A 21,596-nucleotide genomic window follows, 5' to 3' on the forward strand; every position below is an offset into this window, starting at 1 on the left:
CCTAGCCTCTTTCCAGTAAGATCTGTTCTGTTAAGACCCGCCCGACTGGGCTCTGCAGTTTGCAACAAGGGACAGGGATGACACCTGCACTGTTGGGGGCGGTCAGACCGCAGGGATGGAGAGTGTGAAAGCTGCATGAGGCTCCCTTCTCTTGGGGCATTTGCCACCGCAGCACGGGACATCAGAGCCTCGGGGACCAAGGGGCCTCTGGGACATGTGGTTGAGGGAATAGAGTTTTGTCTTCCCGGTTATTTTTAGCTCCTTTTTACCCCCCCCTTTTTTTAAACTCCCAGTGTATTTGTAACTCCTTATATTTTTAACTCTTTTTTTTCCCAGACCCCATCCCTTTGGAGTGGGTACTGTCAGTGGCCCACCCAGCCGCTGTTTTAGGATTTACTCCAGTGCTAGTTAACGAGAGGGCAACATGAAGACATTTTCCAGACGTTAAAAAAGAGGGGGGTGAGGGGCAGTGGCTCCCGCAGCAAAGGAAACACTGAGGAGCAACTGAAGACGACACTTGCAGTCGCTTCGGGAGGGTAACGATGGGACGTTACAACAAGAGATGAGAAGTTCCATCCCTGGGGACGAGGCTGACCCGAACGCCGGATCTGTGTTCCTGCGGTCACCCGCGCGGGGAGGCCAGCTCGTCGGGAAGGACGCCAGGACCCCGCGCGCCGCCGTCTCGGGGCGGTGGGAGGCCGGTGGGAGGCCGGTGGCTCTCCGGTCCCCAGCGGGCTTTCTGCCTTTTCTGAGCGTTACCGAGCCGCACCGGGAGCTCTCGACCCACGAGGTTTCCACGCTGGAAAGAGTCTCGGGGACACAGAGTCGCAGCGCTCGAAACGCTGTTCCCGAGCCGAGCCCCGCGGGCGTCGGGTGTCCTTCGCCTCCCCCGCGGGAGCCCGATTCGTCGGGAGAAGCCCCTCCCCCCTTCTTAAAGAGCCCGGGTGTTTTCTTCTGGCCAATGAGGATGACGGCGGCGCTCGCAGGACCGGAAGTCCTTAGCCGGTGCCGGACCGCGCAGGCGTACAGACCTCATAGGCCGAGCGGCTGCGCCCCGACTCCAGGTGGCCGGTTAGCTCAGTTGGTTAGAGCGTGGTGCTAATAACGCCAAGGTCGCGGGTTCGATCCCCGTACGGGCCATGGAAATTGCTGTTTTCTTTTTCTTTTCTTTTTTTGTTTTAACCCGTGCTCCCATTTCTCAATTCATTTTACCTTTTTTTTTTTTTTTTTTTTTTTTTCCCCTTTAAATACGGTTTTCGAGGGCTGTGAGCCGCAGACGGGAGAGAGTCGCGGAATCGTTCCGGACCCAGCCGCGAAGTTGGCGCCGGCAGCCCGCAGGGAGGAAGGGCAGGATCCCGCGCGTGTCCATCCCTCCAACTCTGTGCACGCCTGCCGCTGCCGTTGCATTTTGTTGTTGTTGCTGTTGTTGTTGTTAGGATGCTCTCGGATGGCCCCCCGCGCCCCAGGTGCTTCCTCACGCAGAGCTTCTGCGGGCCCTCGGTGCAGGCTCCCGCGCTCCCGGTGTTCTTGGACTTGAAAGTCCAGGCCTGGGATCAATTGGACAAATGCTTACTGCCTGCCCTTCCTGACTCCAGCTGGGAAGCAGAACAGTGGAAGAGAGACGCAGATCCCCACCACCCCGGAGCAGTGACCCACCAGTGACTGCCATGTTTTTAGGGAGGTCTTCTGCTTGTGGAAGCATCTGGAAACCTTCTCTTGCTGCTTTCTTGCTTTTCAGAGAGGTCTTCGGCTTCACTTTTATTCCTCTTGGTTCTGCAGTTTGCAGCCAGAAGGCGGCGGATGAATTTCTGTCTGGCGATTCAAGTCTCCAGGTGTAACTGGAGGCATGCTTAGTTTAACACAAAACCCAGTTATTTTAGGGTTAATGCCATTTTATATCAGAGTCTGGCAGGAGTTCTAGCCATGTTTGAAAAATATCCAGGGAGGACGTCTATCAAATCTTTCATTCTTTTCTCAAATTTGTGTGAAGCTCTGATGGAATTCAGTAATAGCTCAGGGCCACAGACCCTTGGCAAGTGCTCAGAGCGCGTCAAAAGTGAGCACTGAATGCCAGTGATGGGACCCTTGTTCCTACCAAAGGTTAGTTAGAAGGAGAACTAGGGGCTGCTGACCAGTGCTGACACTTTGGATGTCACGCTCCAGAAATATGTGCCCGGCTGTCCTGAAGAGGACCTGAAGGGGTCCGGAATAAAAATTATTTTGAGCAGAGGCCATCTGAATTTCTGAAAAGTCTTATCTGTCTTAAAGTAGATCCTTCCCAAAGAATTCAAAAGAATTCAATTGTCATGAAGTCCTCTTCCCTGGGAGCAATCAGGAAGGATGGACTCTTGTCACTGGAGAGATGTTGCCATCACACCTACACAGGCATTGTCACAAAACTCATATCTCCTATCTGCCCTGGTAAGGGTCCATTTATCTTTCCTAAAAGGTACCTGTTTTCCCATAAATGCCCTTCCCTGCTTCTCTTTCCCTATTAAGATAGTCTATAGGTCCCGTGTTCTACCTGCCACTTTGAGTTACATTTTTCTGTGAATTTCATAGGTATATGAATAAAAATGCACAATTAAATTTTGTCTTTTCTCTTGTTAATCCGCCTTTTTGTCACTTTAATTTACAGGCACCTAAAGACTGACCCTAATTGCGTAGAGGAAAAGTCCCCCTTCATCCCTGGACAGGCTCAAAAACATGGTGAAATGGGGGTACTCTGCTCCCAACAAGAAGGGCAGTTCTTGGCTTAGGGGCCAGAGGGGACCTTTCTGATACCTGAGGATGAGAAAATGAGAAAGTCTTTCTTTCAAAGTTGAAGGAAAGAATGAATGAATGAATTTAGGAATTGAAACAAATTCCACAAATCGAATCTCGCCTCTGGTCACCTTAATGAAGCCATTAATGAATTAAATTAGAACACTGCACGGAGCTTAGTGAATGCAACATGATTATTGATTATGATGATGACGATGGCCATGTGGAGAGAAAAATGATCAGGTCTACCAGAAGCTTCTCGGACATCAGCCTGGGTTCCCAGTCTCCCCCTTTTTTGGGCATCAGGAAACTCATAATATTCTACTGTACATGCCAGTTTCCTCCTCCTCTTCCTGCCTAGACTATATACAAAGGGCAGGACACCCCGAGGCAGGGAACCTGAGTCACCCAGCAAGTGCTTACTGTTTGTCAGCCAGAGACCCTACTGCCCTTCCTGGGGAGGGGAGCCGAGAAAGGAGCACACACCGGCAGCTGCAAGGCTTGGTGGGAAGAACACACAGAGCCAGGAGAGTAAAGAGGAGGGGGAGACTGGGAAAGGCTGGCTGAAGAGGAAGTGATGGAGCAGGGATGGAGGGGGCTGATATGTGGAGAGGGTGAGGACCTCCCTTTCCTTCCCTCCCTCCCCCCTGCCCCCCTTCCTCCTTCCCTTCCTTCCTATTTACCCAAGTATCACTTATTCCCTAATCTTGGGCTCTGGGTTGGGGCCTGTGTTGAGCACTGAGTAAAATATCATCTTGGCCCTTAAGGTGCGTCCAGTCTGGATGAGTAGGTGGACCTGGGAATAATTTGGAGTTGGGTGCACTGGTTAAAAATGCACAGTTTGCGGGGGCAGGGGGAGAATCTGGGTGGCTCAGCCTCTTGGGCATCAGATTTTATTTCTGCTCAGGCCCTGATCTGGGTGGTGGGATTGAGCCCATTTAGGATTCTCTCTCTCCCTCTCCATCTGCCCCTACCCCCCTTAAAAGATGCACACTTTGGGGGCACCTGACCAATTGGTGGAGCGTGTGACTCTTGATCTCAGAGTCCTGAGTTCAAGTGCCACATTGGACAAGGAGCCTACTTAAAAACAAAAACAAAACCAAAAAACCCTCATTATTAAAAAAGAAAGAAGGAAACAAACAAACAAACAAAACACACTTAGGGTCCCTGCCGGATCTGTTAATCAGAAGGTCTTAAGGAGGGACCAGACCGGGTCTTCCGGTGGCTCTAAGGCACATGACATTGAGAACTTTTGGCTAGTGTGATGCTAGGCTAAGGGCCTCTGCAACTCCAAAGACCTAATCCTGGGAGCCCCTGGGCAGCTCCTGGAAGAGCGACATCTGAAATTTAAATACATTTGGGACTAAGGAGAGGAAAAGTCTACGGCATAGAGGCGATGGGGTGGGGCCAACTCAGGTCCCCGCCCACCGACGTTCTCGCCCAGGTGCGGTCGCCTTCCGAGGTGTCTTGGCCTGCGGGGCACTCGTAGTCCCCACCCACCCTTTCCCAGGTGACGCACATTGGAGCCGCCGTCGCTCGGCGGCGCGGGTTCGAGCCCCAGTGTCAGCTGCCATGGCGGACGCGGACCCCGAGGCTGAGGACGGCAGCGAGGATGGCGGCGGCGGCGGCGGCGACCGGGCTCTCCCCGGCCAGGGCGGCACCGCCGCTCGCGTGGCCCCGCTGGGCCCCGAGCAGCTGCGGCAGGTCCTGGAGCAGGTGACGAAGGCGCAGCCGCCCGCCGAGCCTCCGCCGCCGCCCTTCGTGCTGCAGGACGCGGCGCGGCGGCTGCGGGACGCGGCGCAGCAGGCCGCCTTGCAGCGGGTCCCCGGCGCCGAGCCCCCCCGCCCGCCGCGCCTGCTGCCGCCCCAGGTGAGGCGCCGGGAGGGACATGGGGAAACTGAGGCCCGGAGGGGGCCGAGGCCTCGCGGCGGACCCAGGCCCGCGTCCCCTCTTCGGCCCTCAGCTGGCCGGCAGGAGAGGCAGCGTCCGCCCCGACCTGTCACCAACTCCTCCCGCGCGCCCCTGCCTGGGACCCCTCCCGCTTCGCAGCGCTGCTCGGGGCGCCTCGGTGCTCCCCGGCTCCTCTCTCGGGCCTTTGTCATTCAACCCGCGTTTGCTGAGCACTCGCTGTGTTCCCAGCACTGCCCTAGGTGCAGCAGGTGCAGCCTTGAACACGGCCCTTGAAGGACATAAGCAACGTTCTGGGAGTGACCAGGGGCTGCTTTAGAGTGAGGAGTCCTTAGGCCCGACACGGCCGCTGAGACCTGAATGCCCTGAAACGAACCAGCCTGCGGAGCTTTTCCGGTGGAAGGTGTGGCCCGCGCCAACGCAGGGGCCTGGGACAGAGTTAAGCACACTCTCTTAGTCCTAAGTCCTCTGGTGCAGGACTTACCAGCCCGAGTGGCAGTGCCCAGCACAGTGCCTGACATAGACTTAATGAAGGAAACACATTGAAAGCACTCCCTATACTACAAAACATTTCTCGGTGTTAATTATTTCGTGGGTCACACAGCTCTTGGCTACTAGGGAAGTTGGAACTAGGGCATGGTCTTCCAAGCCCAGAGGGTCCCGTGTAGCTCCTGAAGCCAGAGGTCCTTCACATCCTCTGTAAAGCCACATCCCCTTTCAGAGCTGAGGTTGCAAATGACACTGGCAAGTCTCACCCCAAAGTTGCTGGAGAGAAGCTGCTTCCACTGGAAGAAAAAGATGGAGAATAGAATCGACAGTGTTCCTTGTTGTCATTGTTGTTATGAACAGTCTTCATTGTTTTTTTATTGTTTTTTCCACGGAGTGATTTTGGCTGCTTAGGGTTGTACCCACTTGGTGATCAAGACTGGGACGCTGTCTTGCTAAAGTTGGAGAAGACAGCTGTGATTCTGTCCGAACGATTTCCTAGTGGTGTGACCTTGAGTAACCCAACCTCTCTGGGCTTTCCTTCCTTTATTTGCAGGAGGGACGGGTTATTGGACAAGCCTCATAGCTCATACTCTGCTGAAGAAACAAAGGTCTCATGCATAGGGGGCGCACAGCAAGTCTGGAGTCAGGAGGGTGACAGCGGCTGCTGTTTGCAGAGCCTCTGCCCCATGCGTGGCACCGTGCCAGTCCACGTCTCAGCAGGCTCATGAACGTGTTTGTATCAGCGTTTTACAGGGAGGTTGAGTGACTTTGCCCAGGTCTCCTAAAGTGTGGCTGCTCTCCACCTGTTGAATGTGACCCCGGCTTTTTGGGTTTGGTCTGGCAACTTAAGAGTCCAAAAATGACAGTTTCCACAAAACCTAAGCAGAATGCAGCAGCATGCTGGTATTCCGTAGCTGATCTCATTGGGATGGCTTAAATTCTCCCTGGCTTCGCAACAGCGTAATTTTGCTGTCTGGTCACCTGAGATACCCTTTGAGCCCCTGCTCTTCCTTGGGAGGCCAGGAAAGCAAAGCAGGTGTGTACCGTGCATCTAAGGAGGTTTTGATCTAACCATCAAGGTAAAACATGACTCAGGTAACTTCTAAGCAAGGTCAGGAAACTAGAGATGAAGGACTGGTCTAAAGAGATGGCCTGAAGAGAGAGAGAAGTCATTTCTGGCTGAGGGGACCGGAAGTGACTTTGTCCAGAAGGGTGAGTCCCAGCTGAAAATACGGAGGAGGACAGGCAGTGGTGGGGGTGGGGCGGACCATGCATTTAGAAAACCCAGGCCTGTGGTTCTCTGTGTGTGTGTGTTGGGGGTGGGGTGGGTGTGGATCCGAAAGCTTAGACCAAATGCCCGCACTCCCATGGACCAGATTTTGTCTCACGTCCCTCCGCGACCTCCCTGTTCCTGTGCCACAGAAACATTTCCGGTTCCTTCCAACATGCGCCGCCCTTTTTCATGTGCCTGTGCATTCACACATTTTCCTTAGAAAGGTAGAAAGTCTACCCTTCTTTTTTTTTTTTTTTTTAAATATTTTCTCTATTTATTTGACAGAGAGAAATCACAAGTAGGCAGAGAGGCAGGCAGAGAGAGAGAGAGAGGAAAGCAGGCTCTCTGAGAGCCCCATGCGGGACTCGATCCCAGGACCCTGGGATCACGACCTGAGCCGAAGGCAGCGGCTTAACCCACTGAGCCACCCAGGCGCCCTGAAAGTCTACCCTTCTACTTGGCTGAAATTCTCTTCGGCCTTCTTAGGTCCCCTCCCCGGGGAAGCCAGGCCCTCCCCCACCCCACCCACAGGGCCGCCTCTCCCAACTGCACTTGTCGCTCGGTGATGTCATTGTGTCCTCAGGGAGCCTAGTCAGCCTTCTGAATCATCAAGGGAGCTTTTGAAAAGCACAGATTTCGGGGTAGGAGGTCCTGATTCAGCAGGTCTAAGGGTGACGGGCCTGGTGGGGGAAGCTGCCCACGTCCTTAAGGATGAGGCTAGGACTTGGCTTCTGTTTTTTGTTGTTTTTTTTTAATTGAACTATAGTTGACATACAGTGTTAAAATAGTTTCAAGTGGACAACGTGGCCATTCCACTAGTTTGTCCATTATTCAGGCCCGACCACAGCAAGTGGGGTCACTGTCTGTCACCATACAGCGTGTCACAGTGTTACTGACTGTATTCCCTATGCTGTACTTTGCACACTCATGACTTTTTTTTTTTTTAATGTTTTTATTTATTTGACAGAGACACAGCAAGAGAGGGAACAGAAGCAGGGGGAGTGGGAAAGAGAGAAGCAGGTTTCCTGCCAAGCAGGGAAGCCCTATGTGGGGCTTGATCCCAGGACCCCAGGATCAGGACCTGAGCTGAAGGCAGACACTTAATGCCTGAGCCCCCAGGTGCCCGGACTTTATAACTGCTAGTGTATACCTCTTAATCCCCTTCACCTGAGTCTCCCTGTGCCTCACCCACATTGGCTTATGACACTTAGTAGACGTTTGCTAAGTGACATACTTACGTAACAAAGTATCGAGTATAATACCCATCAGGTAAACTAGTCTGAAACAAATTTAAAAATTAGACCAGTTTTGTCTGTTTTTTTTTTGTTGTTGTTGTTTTGAAGATTTTATTTACTTATTTGACAGACAGAGATCATACATAGGCAGAGAGAGAGGAGGAAGCACGTTCCCTGCTGAGCAGAGAGCTCGATGCGGGGCTCCATCCCAGGACCCTGGGATCATGACCTGAGCCGAAGGCAAAGGCTTATCCCCAAATAGTAGGATTTGTGTGTGTATATTGATATTATCTGGTGATATCTCCAGAGGTTAGACATTCTAAGTGCTAGTAATGTGAAACAAGTATGAGCGTTAAAAGATCATTGTCATTTGATCCACAGGTACCCCAGGGTTGGTCCTCATGGGCCCCTGGCACCAGCCCTGTACACGGCCTCATAAACTGGTACACTGAGTCATCTCTGCTGTTTGTGGTCGATGTAGAACGTAGAGACAGACAGATGGACTCCAGCTTGATTTCAGTGGGAGGTGTCATTTTCATTGCCCCTCCACGTGGTGTAGGGGTGATCCAGATAGAGCCTGTTGGTGGCCCCAAATCAGGGATTCTCGACCAGGGGGCGATTTTGCCCTATGGAGGTGTTTGGCAGTGCCTGGAGACATCTTTGTCCCAAGCTGGGGGCTGCTGCTGGCGTCTGGTGGGTAGAGACGGATGCTGTCAGCTTTCTGCCATGCCCAGGACGGCCACCACAGTACAGAATGAATGGTCCGGAGTGGCCATTGTGCCAGGGTTGGGGAGGCCAGCTCTGGATCATGAGGTCGGACAGAGATGCTGATTATTTCTGCACTATGAGGCCCTGAGCCTTGTCCATTTTGCTGCCTCTCCCCTGAGTCCATGACCGTTAATCTCTAGCACCTGTACGATTGTCCCTGGCACATGGTCATTGCTCAGGGATGATTCGTGGGACATCATTGATGGCAGCCCTCCCCTTTGGTGGGTGCTTTGCTACTGCAGACCGTGCTGTCTTGAACCCCCAAGACCTATTTGCACCTATGCTTTGCACCTGTTTTCTTTTTTTTAAAGATTTTATTTATTCATTTGACAGACAGAGATCACAAGCAGGCAGAGAGGCAGGCAGAGAGAGAGGAAGGGAAGCAGGCTCCCTGCCGAGCAGAGACCCCCCCCCAATGCAGGACTCGATCTCATGACCCTGGGATCATGACCTGAGCTGAAGGCAGAGGCTTTAACCCACTGAGCCACCCAGGCGCCCTTGCACCTTTTTCTTGATGGCATCCCAGAAGTGGATGGAGTTGCTACATCAACAGAGATCACAAGTAGGCAGAGAGGCAGGCAGAGAGAGAGGAAGGGAAGCAGGCTCCCTGCCAAGCAGGGAGCCCGATGTGGGGCTTGATCCCAGGACCCTGGAATCATGACCTGAGCCAAAGGCAGAGGCTTTAACCCACTGAGCCACCCAGGCACCCCTATGTATTCATTTTAGAGAGAGGGAGCACACAAGTGGGAAGAGGGGCAGAGGGAAAGGGAGAGAAACTAAAACAGACTCTCTGCTGAGCGTGGAACCCAGTGTGGGGCTCAATCCCACAACCCTGAGATCACAACCAGCGCTGAAATCAAGTGTCAGATGCTCAACCAACTGAGCCACCTAGGCGCCCCCTAAAATTTTGTTAGATGTTAAGAAGTTGTTGAAGGTAAGCACCCCACTCCTAGGTGTGTGTCCTGGAGAAACTCACGCGTATGCACACACATCCACGAAGATTCTGAGCACAGCGCAAGAGCACAAGGTTGGAGACACTTGTCTATCGGCAGGAGAGCTACACACCTCGATGTGGGTGAATTTCATACGCCGGATCAGGGAGTAAAAAACCTGAAAAAGCCCCACCAATTTGCAGGAGAGGATACTCACTTACATGAAGTTTAAAAACACGTCAAAACTGAACTGCATACTTTTAGGGATATCTATATATATATAATAAAAAATGCATGAGAGGGGTACCTGGGTGGCTCAGTCAGTTGAGTCTGACTCTTGGTTTCAGCTCAGGTCATGATCTCGGGGTCCTGGGACCGAGCTCCGTGCTCAGCCGGGAGCCTGCCTGAGATTTTCCCTCTGCCCTTCCCCGCTGCGCATGCTCATTCTCTCCCTCTCTTTCTCAAATAGATAAATCTTTTAAAAAAATCCATGAGAACGATCAGTAAACTTTCAGGCTAGGGTGAAAAAGGAAGTGGCCATGCAGATTAGGAGAAAGCAGAGAGCTTTCCCTGTAAGGATGATGCCCCATGACTTGAGGCAGGTAGTAGGAACGTGTGTTGCATTGCTTTTTATGGCTTTTTTTTGTTTCTAGAATTTCATTAACTTTTCAAGAAAGTGAGGGCGCCTGGGTGGCTCAGTGGGTTAAGCCGCTGCCTTCCGCTCAGGTCATGATCTCAGGGTCCTGGGATCGAGGCCCGCATCGGGCTCTCTGCTCAGCAGGGAGCCTGCTTCCCTCTCTCTCTCTGCCTGCCTCTCCATCTACTTGTGATTTCTCTCTGTCAAATAAATAAACAAAATCTTTAAAAAAAAAAAAAAAAAAAGAAAGTGAGCCTATGTATTGAATTAAGTTCAGTTTAGAGTACTAGGAATTCCAAGTCAACACCAATGTGATAAAACCATAAAGAAGGATATTTCTTATTGGGTCATGAAGCCAATTTAGTGGATTATGATTAGTATTTTTTCAAAAATGATATGGAATAGATATTATCAGAAGGCATTTATGTACAAATGGTAAATAGTTTTGTGAATTTTAATTTATGTTTGCGTATGTTTCCGTGTGCACATGTGTAAAGCTTATCACTGGCCTGGCCAGAAAGCTTGAGAAAAACCATGGTAAACAGTATGGGTACATTAAAAAGATTTTATAACAATATAAGTATAACAATATAAATATAAATATAAAAATTTATAATTTTTAGAAACAATTTCAATAATACATTTAAGATGAGAGCAGAATTGTAGAAACGTTGATAAGCAAAATGCTTTTTTCTCATTCTGTATTTAAGCAACTGGAAGCCATTTGTGTCAAGGTCACATCTGCAGAAATGAAAGATCAGGAAAGGCCAGTGCCCCCACTGGCCACCATCCAGCCCAAGCCAGCCCTGAGCCAGCTGCCCGCCAGGACTTCCCGGGTGCTGGGGCTCCGGCCGCAGCCCCTCCTGAGCACCAGGCCCCGGCCGCGCTTCCTGAGCAGCTCACTTCCCGTTCAGCTGTTGGCGCAGGGGCCCCTGCCGGCCCTCCAGCCCCTGGCTGCCAATGGACGGGGTGCCACACCGGCCCCTTCGCCGGCCCCTGACACACCGGCGCTCGCGTCTGTGTCACCCAGCCCAGCGAATTTCTTTCTTTCCGGCTTGCACACAAAACACACCGAGAAACTCAAAAAGTCCTTAAAAGTGAAAACACGTTCTGGGCGGATATCTCGACCTCCCAAGTATAAAGCTAAAGATTATAAATTCATAAAAACGGAGGATTTGGCCGACGGGCACCCGTCCGATTCTGACGACTATTCCGAACTGAGTGTGGAAGACGACGACGAGCAGAGGGAAAAGCAGGTGCTCTTCGACTTGTCCGGCTGCTCCCTGAGGCCCAAGACTTTCAAGTGTCAGACGTGTGAGAAGTCCTACATCGGAAAGGGGGGCCTGGCCCGGCATCTTAAACTGAACCCAAGCCACGGCCGGTTGGAGCCTGAGGTGTTGATGTCTGAAAAAGCCAACGGGAGCGTGACTCGAGGCAGGACCGCTGGCCTGATGTCACCGGAGCCGTCCACACCAGCCCTTCGAAGCGAGGAAGGGGCCCAGTCGCCAGGGGCTGGCCCGCAGGTGATGTCTGTCTGCTGATAGTGGCCTTCCTGCCCATCCCGAAGTTTACCTCTGTGGTATCTGATGGGGTTTCGGGGGAAGGCTCAGGTAGAACCAAGATCCCCAGAGCAGGGCATCTGACAGTCCCCTGCCCTTGTCCCCACTGCCACCGACAAGCCAAGAGATGGGTGTCCTGTGTGTGGCGTGTGGCGCAGAGTTTGCTGAGCATGTTCCATGGGAACAGAGCGGCTAGTTCCTTAGATCTGGGGGTAGAACTAGTCGCAGAGCCCTCTGGGCTGATGCTGACCCAACAGCAGACCTTGGGAAGGGTCTGAGTTGGGGGGCAACAGCCCACAGGGGCGCTTCCTGGAGGGTCAGCAGGAACACGCTGCTTTCGCAGGTGTCCCTTCGGACACTCACGGTCAGACAAGGCAGACAGCAGTCACCCTGAGTGTGTGTCACCACGTCACAATTTACTGACAGCTGTTTCACATTCCTAAATGTGTGGTGTGTGTTCCTCTGCCGTGTGCAAGAGGTCACCCTCCCCCCTGTTGCTAGAACCTTCCTTCTTCCTTTCTGTTTGACTGGCAGTGGCTGTCGTTTCTGGCTGTGCTTGCGGCTGGGTGATTGTATTTGGAGATCCTGAAATGTTCGAGAAACCAGCATTGGTGGTTGCTCAGTGGGAGTTTGTGATTTTAGTGACTTGATGTTGAAAGAGAGTGCCTGTCTGCACTGGGCGCCTCAGTCCCTGCTGTGGGACAGTGTCCCCGAGGAAGGGGTGAGGCTGGCAGGGGCTCTGGCTTACAGATCAGCCCCTTGGGGCCGGAGCAGGTGTTGTGTGGGCCCAGCACATCCTTCCTGGGTTCTAGCGCTGGAACCACGGGACGGCCCTGTGCTAGGATTCAAAAGTACTACCTCCCCCGTCGCATTCGCTTCAGTCACAGTACTCTTGGTTGCACGTCCCCTTTGGGCAGGAGTGTTTTCAATCTTCCAGGACCCTGCCAGGTGGGAATTAGACTTACAGGCTCTGCACTCAGCAGGGAGTCTGCTTGTCTCTCTCTCTCTGCTCCTCCCCCTGCCTGCACTCTCTCTCTCTCTCTCCAATAAATACATAAAAATCCTTTTAAAAAGATAATGAAATCCTACACCACAGCAGAAGGAACCTGTAGTTGCTTGACTTCCTGAATACAGGCACTTGGCCCTGGGCGGGCGGCTGTCCAGATCGCCTGGGAGGAGCGCCTGGGGCTGCTGGAGTGGAGAGAGATGTGCAGGCCTGTGTCCGTCCTGTCCTCTGCCCGGAGCAGACTCTGGCAACTAAAAGCACAGACAGACCGGGCATCCATCCCGGAGCGCCACTGTGATGAAGATTTAGAGGGAAAATTCTGTAAGAGTTAAGAGGACACACTTGATGCTAGCTGCCACGTGAAGTGTGTTCCTTGTATTGATTTATCGTCCCATCAGTCCTGGGAGGGATTACTCCTGTTTTCAGAGGGGAGTGGGCACAGAGTGAGGAAGTAGCTAGACAGTGTCAGGCCCGGGGACTCTTCAAAAGCCACGAGACAGTAGCTTCATGGCTCTTGGGGCCTGGGGACAGGGAAGAATGAATGATGCCAGTGGGTACAGGGGTCCTTGTGGAGCGGAGGCTGGGGAGACATACATGTTTTGGTGACGCCTACACGTCCTTCTCAGTGTACAAAAGGCTGAACTATATATTTTTAAGGTATGAAATTTATGGTGTTTGAAAAATATCCAGTAAGAGGTGACTTTTTAAAGTCAAGGGTAGGGGTGCCTGAGTGGCTAAGTTGGTTAAACCTCTGCCTTCGGCTCAGGTCATGATCCTGGGGTCCTGGGATCGAGCCCTTGCATCGGGTTCTCTGCTCAGTGGGGAGCCTGCTCCCCGCCCCCCGCCTGCCTCTCTGCCTACTTGTGACCTCCGTCTGTCAAATAAATAAATTTTTTTTTAAATTAAAAAAAAATAAAGTCATGGGTAATTAAGAATGACCAAATTTCAGTTAAATTTGTAAGATGACAGTGCTGTCAGAGAAGTTCCTTATTTCATTTTGGGGAACACCCAGGGTTATGGTTTGTCAGCTCACTCAAACTCACTGGGTGTCTTAAAGGGGGACTTTGTGGGGAAAGTTTAAGATGCGTTGATTATAGTTAACGCATCTTGATGATGCAAAGAAGACCTAATTCAGCAAGCTCCTTGCTTTTGACTTGACTTTTTTTTGCCCTAAGGTTATCACTATGGTGTATAAAACTTTATTTTGTTTTTGTTTTGGGTGCACAATGCTATCTAGAATAGCCAGTCTCTAGAAGTTGAAGAGGCCTTGGTGTCTGAACCAGAAAACGGAAGTTACTCAGCCCTTTTGGGATCCGAGAGACACCCAGACCCCAGAAGTGACTTGTCTGTGGCCCTGACGGAGGCCAGCACAGCCGTCGTCGGGCGAAGCAGAGCAGCTCACCCAGCCAGGGGTGCCCGTGCAGCAGGGGTACAGAGCGCTTCAAGAGCCCGAGCTGGGCTCAAGGAGGTGCGTGGCTCCAAGACCCTGTTCTTGAAACCCGTGTCTTTGGCCTAGTGTGTGACAATTCACTATTAGGGTTCTGAATTAGAAGTGAAATACCCAGATCAACTGATCAGTCACCTGAAATGTAGTTGGCTGGAGGTGCATGAACTCAGGGACAGTATTACCTGAAGCGATTCCGAGCTTTCCCCGTCTGAAATGACCAGAGGGCTGTAGGGGTAGCAAGAGCTGCTCGCCTTTGTAAGTTTTGGAATGATCATAACGTTTTCATAGAAGCATTTAGAAAACAACAGAAATGGTTTCTGTTTTACTGTGAAGAGTTTTAAGGCATAAATATGTTTCAGGTTCTCAACCCTGGACTCTCTAACCCAGTCCCTTGAGAGTAGACTTAGTGAATGTAATGGGGTTGATTTACAAGAGTGGACCCCTAAACTGAGCCAGATCGCCTTTGGCTAGGATGTGTTTAGCTGCCGGTAATGGCCAGGTGAGTATCTTAAGGAAAAGAAGGGACACACAGCTGATCTTCAGGTTTTAAAAATATCTTTGATAAATGAATTTAAACGTGTGAATTACCTGAATTTAAATTGAAAAAAGAAAAGAAGGAAAGGGTAGCAGACAGCGTGAGGTGGCGGGTTAGTGAGACGCGGGGTCAGGGTGCCTGTCGGAACCGGGGCCTCCACACTCACCCACAAGGGGAAGAGAGAGGCTTTCAGAGAGGAAGCGGGTTTCTTAGAAATCATCATGAGCTTGCGTGCTCTAGCGGGAAACCTAAGCCCTGGTGAATTTGCTTTTCTCTCATTGGGCTGGTGAATTAATCGTGGGCGACTAATATTTGGGAGTAGGAGGTAAGGTAGTCCTTGACTTGATTCATCCCTTAACATGCAAAATCCCATCTGCTGAGCGCCCCGTGCGGTCCCGCGCAGCCGCCCCACCCCGGCCCGCCCCTGGTTTCCCTCATTCACTGTCTGCTTAACAGATGAGGAAGCCGACGGGTTCGCGAGCTCCCGAGCCCCTTCACGCCTCCGGTCTCTGCGATTGCTCCCTTCTCTCCCACGCCACTGTTCCCCTGGGTGCCCTCTTCCACTCCTGGTTGCCCAGGCCGTCGGCCCCCTGCGGACACCCACGCCCTGCCGCTTCGCCCCGTTCACGTCTCCTGAGCCCCCGAGCTCTGATTTCAGGCGTCGCCGCCGGGGCGTCTGTCCACCGCTTCACCTTCCACTTCCCACCCCCACCTTGTCCAGGGTCTGCCTGGGCTCCAGCTGGGAACCCGGACTCATTCCTGACTCCCCTTCCCCCTTCCCTGGCTCCTCCCCTATCTTGAGGACCTTGCCCTTCCCGCCTCCCCCCTCCCCGCCACCCCTGCGTTCAGCTGGGTCCTCCTCTTCCCCCGTGGCCTGTCCCTTGGCGGTGGTCTCCAGACCGCAGGCTGCCCGGGACTTGCTTGCTCTGGAGTGTCCCGGGGGAGTAGGGAGCACCCTTCCTGACGCAGGGCCTGGCACTCACTATGTGCCTGGGGAGTCACGGGGTGTCGGACGTGCACCGCAGAGGGGGTCATAGCCTTGTTTGGGGGCAAACAAGTGAGATCCTCAACACACGGAACGCTTATGGTTAAGAGTTGCTTCATCGCTGAGATTTGGGGAAACTTTACATCTCTTATGTTCTTTGTTGCACCGGCTTGTCGGCCACTGGGACATTCAGAGCTGTCCAATGCTTCCTTCCGGTAGTTTCTGCACCAGTGTGACCGGGACGCGCTGGTAGAGTTGGCGCTGCCTCAGCTGGCCCAGGCCGTGAGCGTGTACGAGTTTCTGCTGATGAAGGTGAGTCGCTCGGCAATTCCAAACGATGAAGGGTGATTTGAAGTTCTTTAGAAAGACATCCGTCACATTTATTTTAGAAAAAGCCAGACCATTTGGAATCCTTTCCATCCCCCAGGACAGGGCCAGAGCAACTGCCCGCTGCTGCCCCCTGCCCCCCCCACTTCCGCCAGACACCTGCCGTGGGGCCGTGCCTCCCCTGCCTGTTTTAACTTGGTGTGCGAGGCCAGAAACCGGTGGCGGCAAACTGTGTCCAGCCCAGGGCCCTTGTCACCTTTCTCCCTTGCCCTCACCCGCCTGGTCCACGAGGCTCTCCTCCCTGGGGAGCCTGTTCTGACAATTCAGGAGGCCCAGCGGAGCTGCCCGAGGACTGAGGACCTGGTGCTCCTCCCGCCTGTCCCCAGGACCTTTCTAGTCCCTTCGTGATCCCTGGCCATGCCTTCTCTGGAGCTCTGGCCCACCGTCCTCTGGGGCCATCACGCAGGTGGTGGTTTGCTCTCTGGCCTGTCCTGGAGTCCCCATTGAGCACAGTGCTGGGCACACAGGGGCTGTCACTGGGAAGTGGAGGAGAAGACAGGCCAGTGACAGCCTGAGGAGCTTGTCTCCTTCCCTCCTTGAAGCGGCTTTCTGTCCTGGCCGTTTTGTCGCCTCTGGTTTAAACCTTATCATCTTTATCTTCACCAAGGTTGAAACAGGTCATCTAGCAAAACCTTTGTTCCCAGCTGTGTATAAGGAATTTGAAGAGTTGCATAAAATGGTTAAGAAGATGTGTCAAGACTACCTCAGTGGTGCTGGTCTGTGTTCCCGGGAGACTCTGGAAATAAGCAACAGTAAGGTAATAGGCTCACAGCGGAGGAAGTTTTGCTTTTACATTTGCCAAAAGAGGGATATCCATTTGAAGAAAAGAATGGTTTTATTTTTAGTTATTATTTCAAGTAATCTCGACACCCACCATGGGGCTCGAACTCACGACCTTGAGATCAGACATCGCACGTTCCACCGACAGAGCCGGCCAGGCGCCCCAGAAGAGCATGTTTTCAGTAAGGACAGAACCAACTTCTTTTCAGCTCTCTCTCTCCCATCATGTAACATTTTTTAACTATAAAGGCAAATGGCGCTTGTCTGGGGAAACTCAGGAATGAGGAGAAGCTGAGGCAACTGGACAGCCCCATTGTCTTCCCTCCCACTGCTGATGTCGGGGACAGTGTGGTTGGTAGGCGTGTGGCTTCCGCTCACCGTGGGCTGGGGAGGTGACCGGGTCACAGACACGGACTGTGGTGGTTCCGACAGAAGCCTCCTTTTCATTGTCCTTGTCATGCAGCGCAGCCTCTGGCTCTGTTGGGTTCTGGATAAAAATACGTTTAGAACGGCTGTGGTTTTACTTGTTTTGGATGAAACCTTTGCTGGGCACCACATGCCCTGTGTGGTCTGGTCATTTGGGGGTCCCCGCCGGGCGGGCCCCCTCGCCCCCAGCTTGAGGCGGAGCGCTGAGCAATGCCGTGGCTGTTCACTCAGAAACTTGCTCACACAGCTGTAGCCGGCACGCGGGGTCCCAGCCCACCGGGCTCGGCCGCTCACGCGGACAAAATCCACAGGCAGAGAGGCGAGTGGTGGGCACACAAGAAAGGACTTTGTGTCAGTGAGTGACACCAGGATGACCACGGACTAGTGTCTCAGAGTCTCCCAAGCCCTGAAGATCCTCCCAGGTCTGTCTAAGGAGGATGTGGGACGAACAGGGTGGCGCGTGCAGGGGGCAGCGAAGGTCTGGTGTCGCTGTCATGGGGCCGGTCAGGAGGGGTCTTGCTGGCCCGGCCGTCCTTGTCGCTTGAGGGGGTAGTTTCGGTTCCCTTCACGGGATGCTTTGTCCTCAGGGTCTTTTGCCTGAGCCAAGAGGCAGCTGGAAAGAAGAAGCCGACTAGCAAGTTTGAGGTCCAGGGGAGCAGCCGCTGACCTCGTTCACAGCCATAAGGAATACTTGGGCCGTGTTGCCCTGAGCTCTGTTGGAGGGTCCATTGGCCTGGTGACGGGTCCCCACCCGCTCCTGGCGTTAGTGTCCCAGAGAGTATGTTACTTCCAGAGCGAGCGGTTTTGAAGCGTGCTGAACACGGCCCATGGTTTTTTTGGGTTTTGGTGTTTGGGGGCTGTTTTTGTTATTAGTTTTATACAAATTCAATATTTAACATTACCTAATAATTTTTTGTATTTTGTCTTCTTGAACTACTTATTATAGAAATTTAATTTTTTTTCTTTTTTTAAAAGATTTATTTATTTGAGGAGGGAGGGAGAAGCAGATTCCCCACTGAGCAAGGAGTCCAACTTGGGGCTCAGTCCCAGGACCCCGAGATCATGACCTGAACTGAAGGCAGACACTTCACCGACTGAGCCATCCAGGCGCCCGTAATGGGTTTTTTCTAAGTCTCATACAGATGCCTTGGTGGGCAGGAATCACATATGTGGGCTTTTTGGTTTTTGTTTTTAAAAATTTTAGAATATTTAGGGTAGGGGATGGGGAAGGGGGAAAGGAGAGAGAATCCCAAGCAGACTCTGTGCAGCCCAGCTCGGGGCTCGATCCCATGACCCAGAGATCATGACCTGAGCCCAAATCAAGCATTGGACGCTCAGCTCACTGCACCACCCAGGTGCCCCTCAACTTACATGCTTTTTTTTTTTTTTTTAAATATATATTTTTAAAGATTTTATTTATTTATTTGACAGAGAGAGATCACAAGTAGGCAGAGAGGCAGGCAGAGAGAGAGGAAGGGGAGCAGGCTCCCTGCTGAGCAGAGAGCCCGATGCGGGACTCGATCCCAGCACCCTGAGATCATGACCTGAGCCGAAGGCAGCGGCTTAACCCACTGAGCCACCCAGGCGCCCAACTTACATGCTTTTTAAACGATGAGCTCAACAGGTGTGTCATCCTGCCAGAGGGCGGACTGGGCATGTGCCGCTGTGCACGCCCCTGGGGACCCAGCTTTGCAGGCAGCTCAGACTGAGCCACAGCCTCCTGGGAGCACAGACAGTGGCAGGTTGGGACACAGGCTGGTTGGGAGGCACTGAACTTGAGGGGCAGTTTTCTCCCCAGACTCTGATCTGCTGTCGCTCCTTCCCTGCCCCTGCCCCTCCTGCTCCGCGGTGTTCCCGTCCTGCGTCCGTGCATCAGTGACGGTTGTGACTTGTCTCCTTTATCGGATCTTCACAGACTCCCCCGGGCAGCTGCAGTCCCCCTGACAGGATCAGAAAGGTCCCCTTGGCTGGGAGCAGGGAAGCCGGGGCCCAGCTCGGCCCCCAGGGCCCCCACACCCTCATCCTTGGCACTGCCTGGAAGAGGAGGCCTTGTTCTGGAATGGGTAGGAAGGTAGCCGTGAGCATTCGGAACAGGAGAGGAGTCAGGGGCGAGAACTCATGTCTGACTGACGCTGAAGAGAGCAGAGTGAATTTTTAAAAAAATTTCTCAGTGTCTGCTTCTGCGCTGGGCAAGCACAGAACCTTCCAGTGCTGGTAAGGACCCACCTTCTCCCCAGCTGTTCTGTCGAACCCCACATGCACCTTTGTGTCCATCAGTGTTTAGGGGCTCGCCACCTGGCGGGGCCTCCCCGGCCCACTCGGTCCTGTACCTCGGGTTCACGTGTGTCCTTCCCCCTCAGGTGGCCGAGTCTTTGGGACTCACTGAGTTCCTGAGGAAACAGGAGGCACACGTGCGGTGTGGGGAGCCGGGCCTGGCCGAAGCGGAGGACGGCCACCAGCAGAAGCGGGGACATGAGGTGGGCACGCATGGCGGGGGCGCCGGGTGACCCGCTGAGCCCCCTGTGCTTTGACTTCCGCCACCGGCGCTAGGCTCCAGAAAGGAGAAACGCGAGCTTGCCTGCTTCTTCCTCGTCTGAGCTGGTTGCCTCTCCCCTTCCCAGACTGCAGAGGAGGGACTGGCCTGGGCGAAGAGGACCAGAAGAGAAGCCCCAGCCCCGGCCCCAGCCAGCCCAGAGCCTCCTGCCGACCGCGGAGGCCCGCAGAAGCCCCCCGCCTGCGCCCCGGCCTCCAGCGAGGGTAAAGCGTTCGTGGCCCTGGGTTCCGCCCTAAGAGAGCCTGGTTTCTCAAGTTTTGTCCCAGCCTGCCCATGTTCTGTCATCCCCTCGGGTTCCCCGTGGGTCTTGAGGTCTGGGAGGCTTCCTTGGATCTCTTACCTAAATGAAGAGTCCCGAGTGCTGGTGAGCGGATCGCTCTTGGAGGGTCGCGGGGACACAGCTCGTGTGTGGCTTGGCTCTCTGAGGCTGGGCTCCAAGGGCAGTTGGGATTTAATGTAGGAAACAAGACCCACTCTGGTTTTTATCCTGCTCCAGCCAACCTGTCAACTAGACATTGGACACACGGCCCCGAGAGTAACTGTGCCATATTCCAAGTCGCCTGATAACCCTGCTTGATGCTAAGGTCTCCAGCGCCAAGAGGCATCCTCCGTTTTAGAACTCACGACTGAATTCTGCGGAAAGGGAGGGCAGATGGGTTCCGGGGGAGCAGGGACACCCCTGGCCCCTGTTTGGTACCCGGCCCCCCTCACCTAACGAATCCGTGTCGCCTCTTGCAGCCTCCTCCATACTTGGAAGCTACCAGTCCCGAGGGCAGGGAGAGTCTAGGTTTCTATTTGTTTTGCCAGAAAATTCGTTTGGATTAGCCTGTTTGGGACAGAGAGTGCAGTGAACAGGCCGTACCACAGTACACGTATGCTTACCTGTTTTTCTGAACTGTTTAGGTTGTGCCCCTCATGTAAGTGGGAGCGGCTCTTACGACTCAGCAGAAGGCCACACGACGCTGGTTTCCAAGAGTGACAGAAGCGTGTTGCCTGCAGACCAGCAGCTCAAAGCCCTTGCTGACTTAGAGGCCAAGAGTGGGTCCGCAGCTCCTGTTCTCTCGTATCAGCACGTCGGCGGGCTGAGTCTTTGTCCTCCGTTAGAAGAGCCCAGGACTCAGACGCAGGGGCAGGTGGCAGCATTCTCTGAGGAGAATGTTCCGGAACACTCTCTAGCCTGGAAGGTGGGGGACAGCCTCAGGCCCCGGGCTCTCTGCGGCACCTTGACGTCCACTGGAGGAGCAGACTCCCTGCCGCCTTCTGGGTCTGGAAGCCTCGAGATGCAGGACTCCCCCCAGAGAGGCCAGCGGTCCAGCCCTAGCCACGTCCTGCTTATGGAGGACACAGGCCCTCCACCGGCGAGGGTTCTGTCTGTGGACACGGTGCCGGCTGACTGTGCCCACAGGACTGTGCGGGAGCGGGGGCTGGGCCAGGCGGGGTCACCGTCCTCTGACGGGGGTCAGGGAAGTCAGGCAGGGGATTCACACCCCTTCCCCTGTGGGCCCGAGGCCTGTGCTGAGCAGGGAGGACTGGAGAGTATTATTGCTGTGGGTGAAGCTGTGGCTTTTGAAATTACCCACGGGTGCCACGAGTTGTTGTCTCAGGGACAAGAACCGCTATTTATTCAGAGCTCCGATGGGCTGATCTTGTCCCATCCGGGTTCCCTAGTGTCTGGGGAGGAGGACCTCGTCCTGGTGGCTGGTGCGGATGGGCCTGCCCTGCACACGGGCCCCCGGGAAGGGGCTCCCCCAGAAGGCACAGAGGCAGAAGCCACACAGTGAAGTCGGACCGCGGTCCGGACGTGTGGGTATTTTAGCTGGAGAAGGTCTACTTGAAGTAATGTGTATTTTTCTATGGTGAATACGGATGCAAATGAAAGTCTTATTTATAAAGATAATGTCTTTCTACTTGA

General features: G+C 53.5%; 1 protein-coding gene and 1 non-coding gene across 3 annotated transcripts; both read left to right on the forward strand.

Annotated features, from left to right (window-relative positions):
* The first annotated feature begins 1,066 nt into the window (after positions 1 to 1,066).
* Positions 1,067 to 1,140, forward strand: TRNAI-AAU. The gene has a single exon. It is a non-coding gene; the product is annotated as a tRNA-Ile (tRNA).
* A 3,129-nt stretch (positions 1,141 to 4,269) lies between these two features.
* Positions 4,270 to 21,596, forward strand: ZNF839 (zinc finger protein 839). Of its 2 annotated transcripts, none has more exons than XM_032345342.1 (8): positions 4,270 to 4,632; positions 10,716 to 11,528; positions 13,808 to 14,038; positions 15,757 to 15,849; positions 16,532 to 16,681; positions 19,491 to 19,607; positions 19,752 to 19,887; positions 20,588 to 21,596. In XM_032345342.1, the coding sequence occupies exons 1-8, from the start codon at positions 4,336 to 4,338 to the stop codon at positions 21,463 to 21,465; spliced, it is 2,715 nt and encodes a 904-aa protein (XP_032201233.1). In that variant the 5' UTR covers positions 4,270 to 4,335; the 3' UTR covers positions 21,466 to 21,596. The 2 variants fall into 2 exon arrangements, with proteins under 2 accessions (XP_032201233.1, XP_032201234.1); XM_032345343.1 differs by lacking the exon at positions 4,270 to 4,632 and adding an exon at positions 5,514 to 6,196.

This window comes from Mustela erminea, chromosome 5 (genome assembly GCF_009829155.1).
Source record: "Mustela erminea isolate mMusErm1 chromosome 5, mMusErm1.Pri, whole genome shotgun sequence".
NCBI lineage: Eukaryota > Metazoa > Chordata > Mammalia > Carnivora > Mustelidae > Mustela > Mustela erminea.

What these genes read in the sequence shown, in the direction of transcription:
- ZNF839 (XM_032345342.1), top strand. Translation starts at nt 4,336, where the DNA reads ATGGCGGACGCGGACCCCGAGGCTGAGGACGGCAGCGAGGATGGCGGC. An exon ending in CGCGCCTGCTGCCGCCCCAG is followed by an intron (nt 4,633 to 10,715) that starts GTGAGGCGCCGG and finishes TCTGTATTTAAG; the next exon opens with CAACTGGAAGCCATTTGTGT. An exon ending in CGCCAGGGGCTGGCCCGCAG is followed by an intron (nt 11,529 to 13,807) that starts GTGATGTCTGTC and finishes AATGCTATCTAG; the next exon opens with AATAGCCAGTCTCTAGAAGT.